This window comes from Camelina sativa, chromosome 11 (assembly GCF_030686135.1).
Source record: "Camelina sativa cultivar CO46 ecotype springtype chromosome 11, ASM3068613v1".
NCBI lineage: Eukaryota > Viridiplantae > Streptophyta > Magnoliopsida > Brassicales > Brassicaceae > Camelina > Camelina sativa.
The window spans coordinates 38196628-38214032 of record NC_141890.1 but is presented as its reverse complement, the minus strand read 5'-3'; the positions used below and the strand labels follow the sequence as shown (position 1 = coordinate 38214032).

Here is a 17405-nt window from a genome sequence, read left to right as displayed (position 1 = left end):
AACAGATCTGAAGAAGTGAATTGGTGAAGAGGAGGTAGAGTTGGTGGTTTTCGGACAATCGGAGGTATGCATTCGCATTAAATATTGTCGTTGGCCAGAGAAGCATGTCCTCGCATTTAATCTGGGAACCTGCCGATGGAAGATAGCGTGTGTGGAAACATGTTTTCGATGTTTATGCAGATGGAAGACATTGTGTGTGTTCTAGTGGGTGATGGACATGTTCATATATTGGGGTGTGGAAGTTTTTTGTCCGTCATGGGCAAATGACAAGATTTTTTTGTCTATCGAGAGAGAGACAATGTTTGTAGGGGTGAAGGCCAAGATAAGAGAGCTGTTGGGTGTCAAACAAGAGGAAAACAACATAGAGTTAAGTTTTTGGAACCCATGAGACACAATTGCTATCGACATTGTTTAGAATGTAGACAATAGTAAGATGGGGTAGACAACACTATACTTATATTATCTATCAGCATTAGAATGTCTATCGGCATTAGATTGTCTATGGACAAGTTTCATTAAATTGTCTATCGGCATATTGTAATAGAGAGATGACAATAAGGTAGACCAAAAAATATTGTATTGGTTGTACATCCATAATGAAGATAGACAAAAACAACAGAAATATATGTCCACCGCATGGGATAGACATACGCAAAAAGGTAGACAAAAACATCAGAAAATACAATGTCCACCTTATTGGCACCCATGAGACACAATTTCTATCGACATTGTTTAGAAAATAGACAATAGTAAGATGGTGTAGACAACACTATACTTATATTGTCTATCAACATTAGATTGTCTATGGGAAAGTTTCATTAAATTGCCTATCGACATATTGTAATAGAGAGATGACAATAAAGTAGACAAAAAAATACTGCATTGGTTGTACATCCATAATGAAGATAGACAAAAACAACAAAAATACATGTCTACCGCGTGGGATAGACATACGCGAAAAGGTAGACAAAAACATTAGAAATACAACATCCACCGTCTGGGACAGATATTCGCGGAAAGCTAGACAAAAATAACAAAATACATGTCCATCGCATCAGACGGACATACGCGGAAAGATGTTACGTTATAGTAAAGGTTGTCCACCAGAGTAGCTTCCTCATGCAATATATTACTATTGTCCCCAAACACTTCACCAGTGGCAATTGAAACTGTTCGACAGACAACAACCATGTTAGTAAAACATTTAGTGTTTTTGTACAATAACAGACTAATGTATATTGTATTGTTAAAAGTGGTCTATCAAATAGTGGACATCTATCTTTGCTGTCTGATCTGGTGCACCAGGGCCACATTATTGTCAGTGAGAACCCCATCAACATTACTGTAGTGACGAGATATTCAGTTGTTGGTTAAGCGATAGACATACAGATTTTGAATAATAATTGTTACAATAAAGAATGGATGACCAAACAGATATGAACATGTGAATGGAGGACATATAAGATAGTGGTGGACATGGTTTTGATGGACATGTATCATGGTTGTTTAGTCTGGTCCACTCAAAAAGACAGAAAGAAACTATAGGGATGGACATATCTTGGCTGCTGTAACTGGTCCACCTGATATATGACAGGTTATGCGCTTGCATCGTCATCAGACCTGCATTAGGAACAAACATGTCAACTGTGTCTGTTGGATTTGGTCCACTAAAACGAACAAGTGACAAAATTACAGTCGACATACCTTAACTGTTGAAATATTCATAGTTCCTGCGTCGTCATCAGATCTGCATTTGAGACCGAACCACTCACATAACAATGAATTTGATCAACCGTGGGCAGAACTGCAGTAGTTGGAGGTAGACAATAACATTAGATATGGGTTGATGTCAATTGGAGTGGTATCGATTTTCTGTTGAAGAAGATGATAAAACGATAGAGAAGAAGAATAAAGATTTATGAGGAGAGAGATCAAACAAAATAATTTTACGGTTTATGAAGCAAAGAATTGGTATTTCAAATATATTATAATTAAATTTCTTTAATTTTTGGAAGAGATTAACGAAGGGTACAATGGTCTTCTTGCAGAGTATGTGTGGCAGGCGGGAAAAAAAGATGTGAAATATATCATTTCTTATTTTATCTTATTTTTCTTTTCTATTTCAATTTTCTGGTTTGTTAAGTAACAAAATTAGATTTTTAGTCATTTAATTAAATTATTGTAAGTCATTACAATTTTCATCCAAATTGATGTCAAACTGATCTATTTTCACAAATATAAAACTAAAAATAATGTTACATAAATTTTAAGTCTAAGTAACACAAAATTTGAGAAGAAATTTATCAACATAAAACTTGTTTTAGTGATATTTTAAAGTATTTATTTTTAATTATTTAATAATAATAATAATAACAAAAAAAATCTTCTAAAATGTCTAATCCTACATACACACCCACAAAAGACCAATGGCGACCACAAAGAACTTAAATCCCAGTTTCACCCTCGCTGCCTTGCGTGCTCGTCTCGCCGTTCTCCTCCTCCACTACCGCTGTATTCTTCGTCTCTACCATCGTAAGTCTTCTTTCAATGCTTTAGAAGCTAGTCCTATTCTTTTCGTTTCGTCTCCTTTACATCGTCGCTCGAAACAGCCGACACAAAAAGACATTGTGCTAAATTTATGCTTAAACTATGATCGGTTCTGTGGTTTCTCTCATGGTACAGGATCTTTTCTCAATTCGTTATACTTATTCTTGTGGTTTCGCTGTTATCAATAGAATTCAAAAACTTAGATTCAAAATTAGCTTTTTTTTAGGTCTGAAATTGATGTTTTGCTTGTTAGAACAGTGTTTTGTATCTTTTAGGTTTTGATTCTGTCCTTTGTGAAGTTTGAGTTAGATAAACCCTGTTGAAACGTTATCTTGAATAATGCAATGTTCTGATTCAATTGATTTGAATCAATCCATAAGAATGAACCTGAGATTCTACATTCTCTGTGTAGTTTTTTTCCCTAGACCTGACATATCTGGTGATACGAAGCCATGACAGTTTCAGAAGCTTATCGTCCGCCTCTGTTCAGGTGTGTGATTAGTGTTTCTGCTTTACTCCTTTTTAATAATTATGTTCATCCACAGTGAATGACCTTAAGCTTCATCTCCTTTTTAAAAAAATCATATTTCAGTATAGCCCCGATGATGGGATGGACAGACAATCATTACAGAACCCTTGCACGGCTTATAACAAAACACGCATGGCTCTACACAGAAATGTTAGCAGCTGAAACCATTGTCTATCAAGAAGAAAACCTGGTAATCAAATGGTTAAGGGTTTCTTTCTCTTCTTTCTCAACTCTGTAGATACTTCTTGTGTTGATGATGACGCATTGATTTATGTGTTTATGTTTACTCTTGTAATGCTCAGGACAGCTTTTTGGCATACTCTCCGGACCAGCATCCCATTGTTCTTCAAATTGGTGGAAGAAACTTGGAAAATTTGGCAAAAGCAACCAGGCTTGCTAATGCGTACGGCTATGATGAAATTAATTTCAAGTATGAGGATCTCTTTCAAGTTTCCTTTCCATAACAACTGTGCCACTTCCATCCCATTTTGGTTTCGTCTACTGACATGCTGGTTGTTTCTGTAGCTGTGGATGTCCAAGCCCAAAAGTAAGTGGACGAGGTTGTTTCGGTGCTCGTCATATGCTTAACCCGAAGTTTGTTGGCGAGGCTATGTCTGTCATTGCTGCCAATACCAATGCAGCTGTCACTGTTAAATGTCGAATAGGTGTTGATGATCATGATTCGTATAATGAGCTTTGTAAGTTTTTCCTTCTGCCTATCTTTCAAGTTATATGTGTATTAAGTGGAGACTGATGTTCCCACACATGCCCAGACGTTTCTCATGTTCAACTGCAAATAGCAACTTCTACTGAGTTCATATATTGCATATCTGATAGACTTCCGGTACCTTGTCAATTCTTTATTGTTCTTCAGGTGATTTCATTCATATAGTTTCTTCATTATCTCCTACTAAGCATTTCATCATACATTCGCGGAAGGCGTTACTGTCTGGACTTAGCCCATCAGATAACCGTCGAATTCCACCCTTAAAGTGTGTACAGAAGGGCTTCCATTTCTCTTATGGTCTTCTTCTTGGAAGATAATACTGCTTGTTTCCATACATCTCTCACATTTTCATCTGCACTTCTGCTCTTTCCAATGCAGATACGAGTTTTTCTTTGCTCTTTTGCGTGATTTCCCGGACTTGAAGTTCACAATTAATGGAGGCATAAACTCTGTGGTTGAGGTGAGCTTTCTAAAGCTGCTATTTCTTTTTGTTAATCCCAAAGTTGTACCTTGCGTTCAAAAGGCCAAATCTACACTTCTTCCATTAAACTGTAGGCAGATGCCGCATTAAGGTCTGGAGCTCATGGCGTTATGCTTGGGCGTGCTGTATACTACAAGTATGTGAAAGCCTTTTGCTTTAAATTTTAATTATTGTTAAACATCATATGAGAGTTTTGCTCTTTTTAAAATCTTTTGGCTGATTTATGGAAATCTATGCTGGCTGTGCAGTCCCTGGCACACTTTGGGACATGTCGATACTGTAATTTATGGATCTCCAAGCAGTGGAATTACAAGGCGACAGGTTTTGAAAAATATTTACTTTCTGAAATAGATTCTTCAACAATTTTAACTAACATCTGATTTGTTTTGCTGTCTCTAATTGACTTTTAGGTTCTTGAAAAATATCAAGTCTATGGAGAGTCGGTCCTCGGGAAATATGGAAAAGGCCGACCAAATCTTCGAGATATAGTGAGGGTAATGAATGGTCTTTCTAAGTCTTGATTTATTAAGTTATTTCCCAATGACAACGAGCGTAATTAACAAAAGCAAAACCTTGCTGCAGCCATTGATCAATCTATTCCACTCAGAGTCTGGAAATGGCCAGTGGAAACGTAGAACTGATGCTGCTCTCCTGCATTGCACCGTTAGTGAATCCACTGATACTCTAATTTTTTTCACTTGCTATCAGACTCTTGTCACCGTGTCAACTCACCTCTTATGTTGTACAGACCTTAAAATCATTCTTGGACGAAGTGTTACCAGCAATACCCGACTTTATTCTCGATTCATCTGCTGTCAAAGAAGCGACTGGGCGTGAAGATCTCTTTGCGGATGTACGACGTTTGTTGCCTCCTCCTTATGCAAAAGAATCATCCGAAGCATTGGAAATGCTACCAACGAGACCTGTGATTCTTGATGAGGAGGAGGAATGACAAATCTATATTTCGTAGCCATATCGGGAACTAGGCTGAAACATCACGAGGATCAAGATTCGACTTTGTGTAGCTATAAAGATGTGATATTGTTCTGACCACTTGATTTTAAAGAAGGAAAAGGAAAAAACGTAGAGAAAGCAAAACAAAAAAAAAAACAAAAGATATATGTTCGGATCCAAAGTAGTGTTCAATGTTTTTTGTAAGGAAACTTTTTTCGGTTGATTCTTTCTGTATTTTTCACACTGAGGAGAACATTCTCCATTCTTATATACTGAGAAACTCGGAAAAAGCTTAGTTTGCAACTCATTTCTCAGACAGAACTCATTACAATGCTTCATCATCGCTATACTTTGGTAATGTTAATACCATACCATGTACCCTGTTTTAGTTGTAGAGAGAGAGAGAGGGTAATAGTTTTCTACAGTTTAATCTCTAAGACTAACTTATAATGTTTTTTATCTGCAATGAAACAAAACAAAACTTGTACCCACCTATGTGACGACTTGCCAATGATCTTTACCTGGTATAGTCCACGAAGTATATGCCAAACCTGATGATCTTGAGTTGTTTTTCATGGACATGTTGTTAGTTGACACATATGGTAGATTTTGGGATGTGAATGGTTTTTTTTATTGACACTTGGCACACTTAATCCATCAACAATTTTTTAATTAAAATTCTTAACTAAATTAGTATTAGTATAATTGTTTTGTTACTTCAAACCTAATGAGTCTAACTTAAATATTAAAAGTTAACATTACTGTCAAAAAAAAGAAAAAAAAAGAAAAAGGTATTCATTTATATCAATTTGGATCCAAAATCTTCCCTCGACACAATGAATAAACCCAAAATCTCCTCGAATCAAAGTGAGGAAGAGGCCATGGATGCGAGCAACCACGCCGACGAGTTCAATCCTACCACAAACTGGAATCTCGCCGTCGGTTCTCTCACAGATTCCATCTCCTTTGAGTCCTCCTTCACCGCGAACCACGAATCTGACGACGGAACCGCCGTCGATCATATCGCCAAGTCCCCGCTACTTCTACTCCCTCCGGTTCCCAACGGCGAGCCTTGTGAAATTACAAGTACGTTCCCTAATCCGTTATTCTCCGTCTCCGTGATTCTGAATAAACCACTTCGATCCGAAGTAGATCGTTATATGGTATACTCTGAAATCGATGTGAAATGTGTGTGTGGGGTTTTGGTTGCAGTAACATTTGCACAAGAGCATGAATTAAGGCAAGTTTATATCCGAAGTAGTGCTCGAGTATACGAAGTGTATTTCACGAAAAAGCGGCGTCATGGCTCTAAGGAATACTTGTGTACAGTTCGATGTGGTGTTGCAGTGAGAGATGGACGAACGACCGAAGATGATTGGGTTGAAGTGAAAGCTGGTGATGATTCTCTCTTGAATGCTGCACAAGGTCTGCTTCCAATGGTACAATCAGGAAAACAGGTAACTGGCTTTACCCCATTCAGAGATATGTTTGTCATTTTCTTGTTCTTTTGGTAATGGTTGATGTTTATGGGGGCTAATATGATTTTTCAGGATTTGTATGAAGCTACTGCGGAGATCAATGATGTGGAACCTTGCACTTCGATTACAGTCCGTCTTCTCTCTCTTCAGGATAAAAGATGTGCACTTGTTGATGAAGTATATGTGTTTGCTGATCCTGTTGATCCAAGTGAGTCAGAGCAAGAAGAAGCAAGTGGAGCAGGAAATTCATCCAGTAGTTCGTTGATGGCTATGTTTATGCCCGCTATTTTGCAGCTCTCTCGAGGAAAAGATGTTAGAAAAGAACGAGATACACAAGTTTCTTCTGACAAGTCCAACAGCACTAACCCATTAGGATACTCAAATGACTCAGATAAGATCGTGCATGAAATTCACCAGGAGATAAATTTCAGTAAATTAGCTGATCAAATGGGAGTGAGCCCACCTCCAGTGTTAGTTGATACTCTTTCTAAGCGAGTATCTGGAGAAGAAATCAGACCTGCTATATCTTGCAGTAGTATGGAGACTATCCTGTATGATCTTGTTAACAAGGTAAGCAGAATAGAAACTATCTTGACAAGATTTGAAGATCAGATGTTGAAACCTATCAACAGTATTGATGCAAGGCTCCAGCTCGTAGAGAAGAAACTCGAACAGCTAGGAAAGAAATCTTTTGAATCTGAATTGGTTTGTCAAACGAGAATACCCAATCCAGATGCTCTGGGCACTGACACAGATAAAATTCCTGATACCGATGAGTTTGATGGATTGACTAGAAGCACTGATAATCCAAAATTAGTTTCTTGTACAAGAGTAGTTGTCCCTGAATCCTCTGTTGAAGATGACGCGGTTGTACTACCAAAGGACAGGCTGGAAGAACTGGAGAGTGGAAATAGCTCAATCTCAGGAAATGAGATGATTTCTACTGAACCTGAGATCAGTAATGAGGAGGTTGGTCATTCTTTTGAAGAGAAACCAAAACGTTCGTTGTCTATAAATGATGCTTTAGCATCTGCACTTGCTGGATTGTTGTCTTCACATTCGATCACGGATGGAAAATACAGCAAAGCCCTCGTAGTTACAGCCCCAGAGTTTTTAAATGAAGATGATGAGGAGGAGATCGAAGAGAAACCTCAGACGAATGGCCATCCAGACAAAAGCCAAGTTGCAGCCGAGTTGGGAAACACGCACTCTACCTTGGGGAGCCCAACTTCTTCACAGGAAGAGGCTGAAACTACTCCATGTATCAAAGATGGTTCTCAGGAAATGATATATGGAGTTTCTAGAAAACTGGATGATAGTTTTGGAGGGGATGAGGAAGCTGAGACAGTGGTTAGCATTAGGGACAATGCTTTAGATGAAGAGATGTTTACATCAAGCACAAAAGCTGATTGTTACATAGAGAAGGAGAACCTCAGTGATAAGCCCAGGGATTCCGATTCCTGGAGTCACGAGCTCAAGAATCCAAATGTGACTACTGCAAAATGCAAAGGAGAGCCTGGAATGGATGATGTCTTGAAGAGTGTTTTCGGTCTTCAACCGACTACTTCTTCAGTCGATTTCCTAACTCCAGTCCTGGATGTGAGATTTATTTCAGAGAGTCAAGACTCAGATAGCAAAGGTTTCTTTGAGGCACTCTTCACTGAAGATTCCAAGACTGATGTAGATTGCAAGAACGAAGCTTATTATGATAACTTAGTCTCATTGGAAGATGAAGAAGAACTCAAAGGACCACCAACAGATACCCTTTCGTCTGTGGAGATGGATCACTATGAGACGAATGAGATGCATCTACACTTGAATGATGAAATATCAGAAGCAAGTTTGATATAACGGAGAAAGTAAATGCCCGCATTTTCCTGATAAATACATTCTGAGGTTTTTGCTCTGTTGGAGTCTAGAGGGTAGTGTTGAAAGAAGTTGTAAGGTTTAATGATACTAGGTGATGATTGAAGTCTGGTGGATTATTATTAGTCATACAAATAACCTTGTAGACTTGTAATTATAAACTATTGTAGCAGAACAAAATAAGTTTCTAAACATGCGTGTTAATTGAACCAACAATTTAACATAAAAGGGAAGAGAGGGAAACAGAGTATAACTGAGTTTTGGGATTGAAAAGCTCGATCAAATTCGAGCAATCGCAATAGTTGATGCCACATATAGTTTCCCATCAAGAACACTCGCGACCTGCGAGGGGTTACTTTCGTGCCACCCGCGTGCTTTGGAGTTTGATGCCAAGTTGAGAACCTAAAAACTAATCTGCATTGTAACCATAATAGCTGTTACAAATGCATATTATCTTCCCGGAACAACGAACGTCTACTCCTTTACATGTATAATGGGCTGGGCCTACGAATAAGTGTTACATTTTGTCATAGACAGACATATATATACCTCCGCTCAAGTAACCTTGGAAAGATTTTTGTCTGTATTCTCTGTTTTGCTTCTAGGGTTTTCACAAAGTCGTCTTCGTCTCCTTACCGTAAAGCACTCATGGTGAAGTTTTCTCAGCTTTGTTCTTCTCCTTGTTTGTGATTTTTGTTCACTCTCTGAAGTTTCTGATTTTGTTTTGGATATCTATGGATTAGGTGCTCCAAAATGACATCGACCTGCTCAATCCTCCTGCTGAGCTCGAGAAAAGAAAGCACAAACTCAAACGTCTCGTGCAGTCTCCCAACTCTTTCTTCATGGTACTGTTTATTTGTCGCCTTTTCTTCCAGAATCTGTAACACAAGTGAACACGATGCAAATAAGAGTACTGAAGTGATTCTGCTTTCTTTGTGTTTCCAGGACGTTAAGTGTCCGGGATGCTTCAACATGTGATTTGTCTAATTTTTCTCGTAAATGATTCTTCTTCTACAGAGCCTGAAAATGTTGTTTGGTACAGATTTGAGATTTGAATGTTAACTTGTTTGATTGAGACTATAGATTGGTCTTCGCAATGTGAATTAAGTTGTCAACCTTGATATCATGTTGAGTGATTTGGGCTTTAATTAACTAAAGATAGTTAATACTGTCTTTAACAGAAAAAAAAAAGTTAATACTGTCTTATCTTATATAGATTACACTTATTGATACATTACTTTATGGGTTAACAATTTGCAGAACCACTATGTTCAGCCATTCTCAAACAGTTGTAGTGTGTGCAAAATGTAACACAGTTCTGTGCCAGCCCACTGGTGGTAAAGCAAAGCTCACACAGGGATGCTTGGAGAAAGAAACATCTTAGGAGAAATTAAAGAACATCGATATCAAAATCCAGAGCCATTAATTACTACATTATTATTCCTTTATTATATTGGAGTGACATTTCCTTTCCTAAATCTTTATTTTTTGGGAGGTCCATTCGATAATCTATGATCTTGTAATCATTTTCGTATGATTCTTTTGTATTTGCTGAGTTTTTCTCTGTTCAGTAACTCTAGGCTCTAGTTATATATATTTTTTCCTCTGATATTTTCGTTTTTATTCTTTCTTTTAATTAATTGGTTGCATTTTATACTTCTCTTATTTTTATATGTACTAGGTTGGTACCCGCGCTACCTTGCGGGTTGTTTTAATTTATTTTATTTTTCATTTTTAAATTCATGATTTATTTTATGTTGTTGAAATCAATTAGAGAAGATGCTTTGTCTAACTAAAGTATATTTTTACACTCTAATATATTGTGAAACAATTGTATAATCTATACGTTTAGGACTTGTATGCAAGGAAATTATATTGAGATATATCCCTTAAAGTAATTATATTGCTAATTATATTGCTAGAAGCAATACTTTATAGTTCTCGAGAATATTGTAAAAGCAAGGAAAAGTCTTAATGCCTTTTGACATTTTTGGAAAGAAAAGAGTGAGAGTTTATCTCTATGAGAGAATCATGTGTATAGATCATTGTTGTTGATCTTAGGGATCTCATAGTAGGTTGAAAATAGATCGGGAACAAGCTAAGAGAAGATCTTAGAGTTGTGTAAATCCGAGATTAAACAATGACTGTAATTGTGTTCAAGAAATATTTTTCAAGAAAGTTTGAGGATGTAGGCATTTGCTGAACCTCGTTAAAAAAAAAAATTTTGTATGTGTCTCTTCAGCACTTACAAGTGGTTCTTGTTAAAAGAAAGGTACAAGATCAAGTGCAAATATGTTGATGATGAAAATGTTATCTAATCTTCAGTAGAGATTTCACATACCAAAGAATATATGGAGAAATTATGAATGATGAAATATTACTCCTGAAAGATAGAAAAATCAGATTATATAAGATCAAATATTTCATGAAATTTCTTGAGCTTACAGATTTGACATCTGATGAAAGAGATGTTATCTCAAGATGTTACATCATCTTACATAGAAAAATTGTCTTGTAGTACCATACTAAGAAGAAGAGTTGAAAGATAAAGTTTTACAAGGAGATTATGAATAACTCCTATGTATAAGATGATTGTTTGGAAGATTTTATGTAAAAGAATATTTGGGCTTAAGTTCAAATAGATCTTCTTTATGAAAGGGGTTCAAATGACTTGAAGTTCAATGATCCGAGAGAATATTTAATGATCATATGTGTTTTTATACACTAAAGTTTTGTTTATAACAGTTCGGAAAAGATGATTATGTGATCATAATGCATAACCTGAAGATGATGCTTTCAGGGGGAGAAATATGATCATGTGCGTGGTTGTACTCTTTTTCCCTTATCATGGTTTTTATCCCATTGGGTTTTTCCATGAAAGGTTTTTAACGAGACAACAAAAGAACACGCGAAAGATAAACACCTTAAGAGGAATATTATGATTCGAATGGTGAAAGACTATCATCTTCAAAGTCTTTGAAATATATTGATGAGATTGTGAGAAACAAAGATAATGAGAAAGATGAGTCACTTGCGAGACCCATGTCCAATAGAAGAATGGCGAGACACGTTTACTACAGATTCGTTCAAGTGAAGATTTGGCGAACCATTTACCAAGGCGTTTTCAACCACTACTTTTAAGAAGCTACTTCATCATTGGATCGATCATCTCGAAGATTTCAAGTGATGTACTAATGAGGGGGAGTAAAAGAGCGTTGCACTCTTTTCTCTTAACCATTGTTTTTTCCACTGGGTTTTCCTGGTAAGGTTTTTAATGAGGCAGCATCTCACATGTGCATTTGGAACTACATTTATATAATGGTCATCCAAAGGAGAGTGTAATGAATATATCTAGTATTGTATGGATGCCCATTATCGGCCCATTAGTGGACTTGTAAACCCTATATATATATTATATCATATGGAACAGTCATGAATAACACAAGAGAACAATTCCCGAAACCTTCTTGTAACACTAATTTAGTACTATTTTTGAGAATCTCCCATTTTTTAAATATGATAGAAATTAAAACTATTCATTTTTTTTTTTTTTTTAACTTTATTCCTCATTTCGTTTTTTTTTTAAAGTAAACTATAGTAAGAAATGATGTTGACTAATGTTGACTACATAGCTAATTATACAACTGAATCAATTTCAAATCATTAAACTTAAGAAAATGATATTAATTGTGGTTATAAATGCTAAGACAGTACATGTAGAAATTAAGATAAACATATCAAAGAGAAATTTGTTCTTAGAAGCAAGTGAAGGTAGAGTTAAATTTGGGTAGTGACACTGAGCACAATGTCCTAAGCGAAGCTGCGACTATGGAAGGTTGATAGAATTAGATATTACATTACTTAGTGAATTCCATAATTAACTCTTCTTGGGATTTAAGGAAATAAACTATCAATTATTATTATATATGGTTTTAATATAAGTTTTCCAAAATTAAGAGAATATAAATTGCTAAGCCGAACTTCTCTCTCTCAAGTCTCACCCTACTTGTTTGTAAGTATAATGGGCTAGGCCGCCTATCCGGCCCACTATTCTTGTAAAGTCACATCTTTGTGGTATATATATAATGGGAAGCTCCCCCATTTCGCCGTCTCGTCGCTTCTAGGGTTTTCACAGAATCTCGTATTCGTCGCCGTTCCACAAGCAATCATGGTCAGCTTTGTTCGTCTCCTTTGTTTGTGAATTTTTGTTATCTCTAAATCATTTCCTATGAAGTGTCTGAGATTTTGTTGTTTTTTTTGGATCTGTGGATTAGGTGCTCCAAAACGACATCGATCTGCTCAATCCTCCTGCCGAGCTCGAGAAGAGAAAGCATAAGCTCAAGCGTCTCGTTCAATCTCCCAACTCTTTCTTCATGGTACTGTTTCCTTCTCCTTCAAACACTATAAACACAATTGGATTCGCGATGCAATGAATACTGATTCTTGTTTCTTTTGTGTGTGTGTGTTTGTTTCAGGATGTGAAATGTCAGGGATGCTTCAACATGTGAGTTTTTTTTTTTTTCAAATTGATTGTTCTGTAAAGTCGGATAATATTGTTTCGTTTTTGAACTGGATGCTGTTTTATTAAAACTTCTATAGATTGGTGTTAGTAGGAAGAATCTGGATACTGTTTTGGGATTTCAGTAGTGATGATTTGAATTGATATATTTCTCATTTCTGAATGCATAAGTAGTGAGTTTTATGAAGTGACTACACTTAGTAAGGCAGTATAGTCGATTGGGTGCATTATCAACTAGAGATGATTGATGTTAGGAAGAGTTTTCTAAGCTATTAGATCAGTAGTGTGATGTGGAGAGATTACAGTTGGTAATGAATTGGTTGTGGTTTATTTTTGCAGAACCACTGTGTTCAGCCATTCTCAAACAGTTGTAGTGTGCGGAAACTGTCAGACCGTTCTGTGCCAGCCCACTGGTGGTAAAGCAAGGCTCCAAGAAGGGTGCTCTTTCAGGAAAAAGGGAGATTGACATCTCACGAAATCAATCATCTTTTCACAGATGTTTTTCTGTTGAGAGGATTCGGATCTTTCTTTAGTTTTGTTTTCTTGCTTTTAGTAGTTTTAATGTCTATGACTTTCTTTTTTCTTATGAGAAGATTATAAAGGGATTATGAAACTACTAGATGAGTAGTCGATTAGAACTCTGGTCTTGTTGAAACAGTATCTGCTTTCTTTTAAGGTTTAATATTTTCCCAAGCTGTGTTTTTTTCTCTTGGTTCATGCTTGCAGTTGTTGATTGTTTAGTCACTCATTGAACAAGTAACCATTGTTAAATTTTGAATGACTTAGTGCAAAAGAATTGTTATTTTGCTGTTATTAGAAGAAACTTGAGACATTGGGTAACTTTAGACATTGGTTTTAACATTATGAAGTTGAGTTGTTGACGATTAAGTGTGGACTGAACGCTACACATAAGTGGTTTTGGTATTTTCGATAATTTTGTAAGACCAGATTCAGTATTTTTCGCTGAAATATAAAACTGAGGAACATTACGTTTTGAACTCTTTTCTTAGCTAAAAAAATCAGTGTAAAAATCGTTTCCATAGTTTTCTCGTTTACATACTCTAAATACTCAATTGGGTTATGTGCAAATTTGGATACCGAGCAAATGAACCTTTTCCAAGTAGTTGTATCCTCTAAACTGAATTTTAAATCAAATGGAGAAGACAATGTAACAATATCATCTTTTTCTTTTCTTTTGACATCGACAATGTTATATAATGTCCAAAATCTAAAATATCAAGAAATCTAGGAAAAAAAAAAAAGAGATCGAAGTGTTGTTATAATCGAAATAGAATCCTCTAATAATAATAAAAAAGCTAAAAATCATGATCCTAGCAAGAAGAAATTTCGCGGCGCCTTGGAATGTGAGAGAGACCAAGTGCGTAACACTTTCCAATTATACAACAAAACCATCAAATGCTTTTTTTCTCCATCTTATCTTTTTTTCTCTGATTTTTAGAAAAAGTAAATAAGAATCTATAAAACTGGTAAAGTAAAATTATAAAGTGGTTTAAAAGACAAGTACAATGAATTTACGTCGCCGCTGGATCAAGCATCTTTCCCAATTGTGAGTTTTTTTTTTTCTTTTTTTAAGAAAAACATTTTTTGTTACACAAATTTGATGAAACCTCCTTTTGGGTAACAAATGAATTTTTTTTTTTGATAATTTAGCTGTGCTTTTGCTTTCGTAGGTAAAGTTAATCACATTTAATAACTAAAGTCGTATTCAATCAAATCTTTAAAAGACGAAGTGGACAATGGTTTCGACTCTTTGTGGATACATACGTCATTTACAAATTATGTAATCTCGACTGTTAATATATATACTCTCAAGTCTCAACTACAACTATAGTTCATTTTTTCACAAATATATATTTTTTTTATCGCCAAAACGTCTCTGTTCTCCTAACTTATTTAGTTTCTTACAATATATTAATTGTTGTAATGATTGTACGGTGTGTCGTGTGTAATCTTCACTGAACATAAAAATTACACAAGAGTTTATTTCATTATATACCAAGTGGCCATGCAATATGTATTGCACTTTTTTGGTTTTCATAGATAAACCGATTGGAGTGATCTAGATTCTAGAGTCCCACAACAGTACGAATAAGAGTCCAGTCGACCACTGAAGAAGTATAAGAGCTAGATTTTAGGAATAGTTAGGCTACATAATTAATACGAGATGCTCTAACATAACCTAGCCCATATCATAATAAGAGGTTCTAATATATTTTAGAACGTGTGAATGTGATCCGGAGTAGAGCCCTCTACAACAAACTCTCAACACCCAAACCTCTAAAGAATTCCCTTTAAACATAACTAGATCAGCGCGCACTCAAACCCGCGAGAGCTAAATATACACAGTACATACGCCATGTTAGGTTTTAAAAACTTTTGTGCATATTATGACGTAAACATCTAAAATACTACTCGAAAAATAATGAACTTTTCTATATTTTGTCTTAAATTAATAGTAGGCATGATACTTTATTAGAAAAGAAAGCAAAAAAAACACACCTGACTCATCGGCGCCAAAGTCCCCGTTAGGCCATAATTTATAAACGAAATTAACGTAGAACTAATTTCATGAGATTCTTTATCAAGGAAAGAAATAACAGAAATATCAAATGCATACGTTCGTAAAATGTAGGCACGATGCAATTTGATTAAAGAGAACGTGCAATAAAGGTTGAAATACAGAAAAAAGTAAGTGATCCACTACATCAAATGGCTCAGGTACACGTGGCGAAGTGTGAGAAGATTGCTGCGCCATTAAGTAAAACATATAGCCGTTAACTCAACAATACGACAAGACTCTCACAAAGCCATGACTTGTGACCGTACCTTTTGAAAACACAATTGACACTCCCATAGTCCTATACTCCTATATAAACCTCTACGTGCTCTTACCTCCAATGTTCCTTTCCATGCTAATTAAGCAACATCCACCACCATAATAGAAAAAAAAAAAAACACAATTATTGAAGCTCTTTCAAAGAAGAAGAAAATATGAAGAAAGCTACCGCATTGATGAAACAGATCGTTTGTTTATTGAGCTCTGCAGCAAAGGCTAAATCTATAGCCATAAAGAACAAAACAAGTGCCTTCAAAACAAGAGTCCTCATGTTGTCTCTTGTGAAACACAAGGAGCTTGGGTTCCGTTCGATTTCCAACAAGATCCACAACCTCTTGGGCCATGCAGATCAAGATCAAGATCATGAGGACAACAACCAAGACCAAGACAAGAACAAGGCTATAGTTCTCTACAGCAGCAAGGCATCCACAATGGCCCATCATGAGGAATACGACGTTCACGAGGACAATGACAAGTATCCTGATCTGAGGCACACGTTGTTCGAAGGAGAGGATGATTTTGGGGACTTGGAAGAGGAAGGTCAAGGCAGTTCTGTGATTGATATGGTGAGGAACTCGAAGGAAGAAGAAGGAGAGAATTTCAAGCTAGAAGATGAGATCGACCATGTCGCAGATCTCTTTATTTCAAGGTTTCATAAGCAGATGAAGCTTCAGAAACTCTTGTCTTTCAAGAGGTATCAAGAAATGCTAGCCCGAGGCACCTAAACCCATATCCATAAATATGACCATATATATATAAAAACATGTTGGCCATAGATATGAAGAATCTATTCATATTGTGATCATTTGCTAACGTTCTTATTTTGTGCTGTCTCTTATAAATCCTTCGAACCCCCTTATTTTCTACGATTAAAAATATCATGATCTCTTAGTAGATGTGCTTGTATTTAACATGTTGGGTTGAAGGAAGGATCTGTTTTGTGGAATATGTTTTCTTCCTCCTAGAGGTCGTATTATATATGTGTAAGATCTTTGAAATGTTACAATATTGGGCATTCTATATTTTTTTGGCTTATATTTCACTTATTACAGTCCTTAATTATATGTTGATACATTTGTTTCAATTACTCAAGACGCAACAGCTAGCATTCAGGATCACAAGATCGATTCTTTTGTTTGATTTTCTGCCTGAGTGACTTTGAATCTAGATGATTTGTTAGGCAAGTAGTTTTTTTTTTCCACAAACATTTTTATGTAAATTAAAGTAGTATTGTTTTTCCAACATGTTGAGTTTCAAAGACTTTTTGTAAACTTTCACTACTAATTCTGCATTATTTCTGGGAAACCATATCTGTGTCTGCCAATTTTTTTTTTTTTTTTTTGTTTTTTTGTTTTTTTGTTTTAAATGTGAATTGTCGTATAATGAAAAAGTATGTATGCCATTTTGGCAGGTGAAGTAAATGCTGATTGCACTCCTCTGCGAATCT

The 17405-nt window shown here is 36.0% G+C and overlaps 5 protein-coding genes across 7 annotated transcripts; all 5 read left to right on the top strand.

Moving 5' to 3' along the window:
* Nucleotides 1-2381: 2381 nt before the first annotated feature.
* LOC104725281 (uncharacterized) lies at nucleotides 2382-5541 on the top strand. Of its 3 annotated transcripts, none has more exons than XM_010443909.3 (12): nucleotides 2382-2532; nucleotides 2960-3037; nucleotides 3140-3266; nucleotides 3379-3506; nucleotides 3602-3774; nucleotides 3951-4068; nucleotides 4182-4263; nucleotides 4359-4420; nucleotides 4533-4605; nucleotides 4695-4778; nucleotides 4867-4947; nucleotides 5033-5541. In XM_010443909.3, exons 2-12 carry the CDS (start codon nucleotides 3000-3002, stop codon nucleotides 5234-5236), a joined length of 1170 nt encoding a protein of 389 aa, XP_010442211.2. In that variant the 5' UTR covers nucleotides 2382-2532; nucleotides 2960-2999; the 3' UTR covers nucleotides 5237-5541. The 3 variants fall into 3 exon arrangements, with proteins under 3 accessions (XP_010442211.2, XP_087332052.1, XP_087332053.1); XM_087475927.1 differs by having other exon boundaries at nucleotides 2418-2532; nucleotides 3384-3506; XM_087475926.1 differs by lacking the exons at nucleotides 4695-4778; nucleotides 4867-4947; nucleotides 5033-5541 and having other exon boundaries at nucleotides 2394-2532; nucleotides 4533-4674.
* A 417-nt stretch (nucleotides 5542-5958) lies between these two features.
* Nucleotides 5959-8774, top strand: LOC104725280 (40S ribosomal protein S27). Its single transcript, XM_010443908.3, has 3 exons — nucleotides 5959-6324; nucleotides 6451-6695; nucleotides 6789-8774. Exons 1-3 carry the CDS (start codon nucleotides 6075-6077, stop codon nucleotides 8565-8567), a joined length of 2274 nt encoding a protein of 757 aa, XP_010442210.2. The 5' UTR covers nucleotides 5959-6074; the 3' UTR covers nucleotides 8568-8774.
* A 368-nt stretch (nucleotides 8775-9142) lies between these two features.
* Nucleotides 9143-10236, top strand: LOC104725277 (small ribosomal subunit protein eS27y-like). Its single transcript, XM_087474082.1, has 4 exons — nucleotides 9143-9233; nucleotides 9326-9427; nucleotides 9528-9556; nucleotides 9843-10236. The coding sequence occupies exons 1-4, from the start codon at nucleotides 9231-9233 to the stop codon at nucleotides 9964-9966; spliced, it is 258 nt and encodes an 85-aa protein (XP_087330208.1). The 5' UTR covers nucleotides 9143-9230; the 3' UTR covers nucleotides 9967-10236.
* Nucleotides 10237-12574: 2338 nt separating this feature from the next.
* Nucleotides 12575-13794, top strand: LOC104725278 (small ribosomal subunit protein eS27y). The gene is made up of 4 exons (XM_010443907.3): nucleotides 12575-12753; nucleotides 12857-12958; nucleotides 13058-13086; nucleotides 13441-13794. The coding sequence occupies exons 1-4, from the start codon at nucleotides 12751-12753 to the stop codon at nucleotides 13565-13567; spliced, it is 261 nt and encodes an 86-aa protein (XP_010442209.1). The 5' UTR covers nucleotides 12575-12750; the 3' UTR covers nucleotides 13568-13794.
* A 2140-nt stretch (nucleotides 13795-15934) lies between these two features.
* Nucleotides 15935-16980, top strand: LOC104725276 (uncharacterized). The gene has a single exon (XM_010443906.3). The coding sequence runs from the start codon at nucleotides 16114-16116 to the stop codon at nucleotides 16681-16683; it is 570 nt and encodes a 189-aa protein (XP_010442208.1). The 5' UTR covers nucleotides 15935-16113; the 3' UTR covers nucleotides 16684-16980.
* Nucleotides 16981-17405: the final 425 nt, after the last annotated feature.

Bases quoted from the DNA above. Each gene is read 5' to 3' on its own strand.
- LOC104725281 (XM_010443909.3), top strand. From the start codon at position 3,000: ATGACAGTTTCAGAAGCTTATCGTCCGCCTCTGTTCAG. The intron at 3,038-3,139 runs GTGTGTGATTAG...ATCATATTTCAG, and splicing joins TATCGTCCGCCTCTGTTCAG to TATAGCCCCGATGATGGGAT. The intron at 4,069-4,181 runs GTGTGTACAGAA...TTTCCAATGCAG, and splicing joins CGTCGAATTCCACCCTTAAA to ATACGAGTTTTTCTTTGCTC.
- LOC104725280 (XM_010443908.3), top strand. From the start codon at position 6,075: ATGAATAAACCCAAAATCTCCTCGAATCAAAGTGAGGAAGAGGCCATG. The intron at 6,325-6,450 runs GTACGTTCCCTA...TTTTGGTTGCAG, and splicing joins CGAGCCTTGTGAAATTACAA to TAACATTTGCACAAGAGCAT. The intron at 6,696-6,788 runs GTAACTGGCTTT...ATGATTTTTCAG, and splicing joins TGGTACAATCAGGAAAACAG to GATTTGTATGAAGCTACTGC.
- LOC104725277 (XM_087474082.1), top strand. The intron at 9,428-9,527 runs GTACTGTTTATT...TTGTGTTTCCAG, and splicing joins CTCCCAACTCTTTCTTCATG to GACGTTAAGTGTCCGGGATG. The intron at 9,557-9,842 runs GTGATTTGTCTA...AACAATTTGCAG, and splicing joins TGTCCGGGATGCTTCAACAT to AACCACTATGTTCAGCCATT.
- LOC104725278 (XM_010443907.3), top strand. The intron at 12,959-13,057 runs GTACTGTTTCCT...TGTTTGTTTCAG, and splicing joins CTCCCAACTCTTTCTTCATG to GATGTGAAATGTCAGGGATG. The intron at 13,087-13,440 runs GTGAGTTTTTTT...TTATTTTTGCAG, and splicing joins TGTCAGGGATGCTTCAACAT to AACCACTGTGTTCAGCCATT.
- LOC104725276 (XM_010443906.3), top strand. From the start codon at position 16,114: ATGAAGAAAGCTACCGCATTGATGAAACAGATCGTTTGTTTATTGAGC.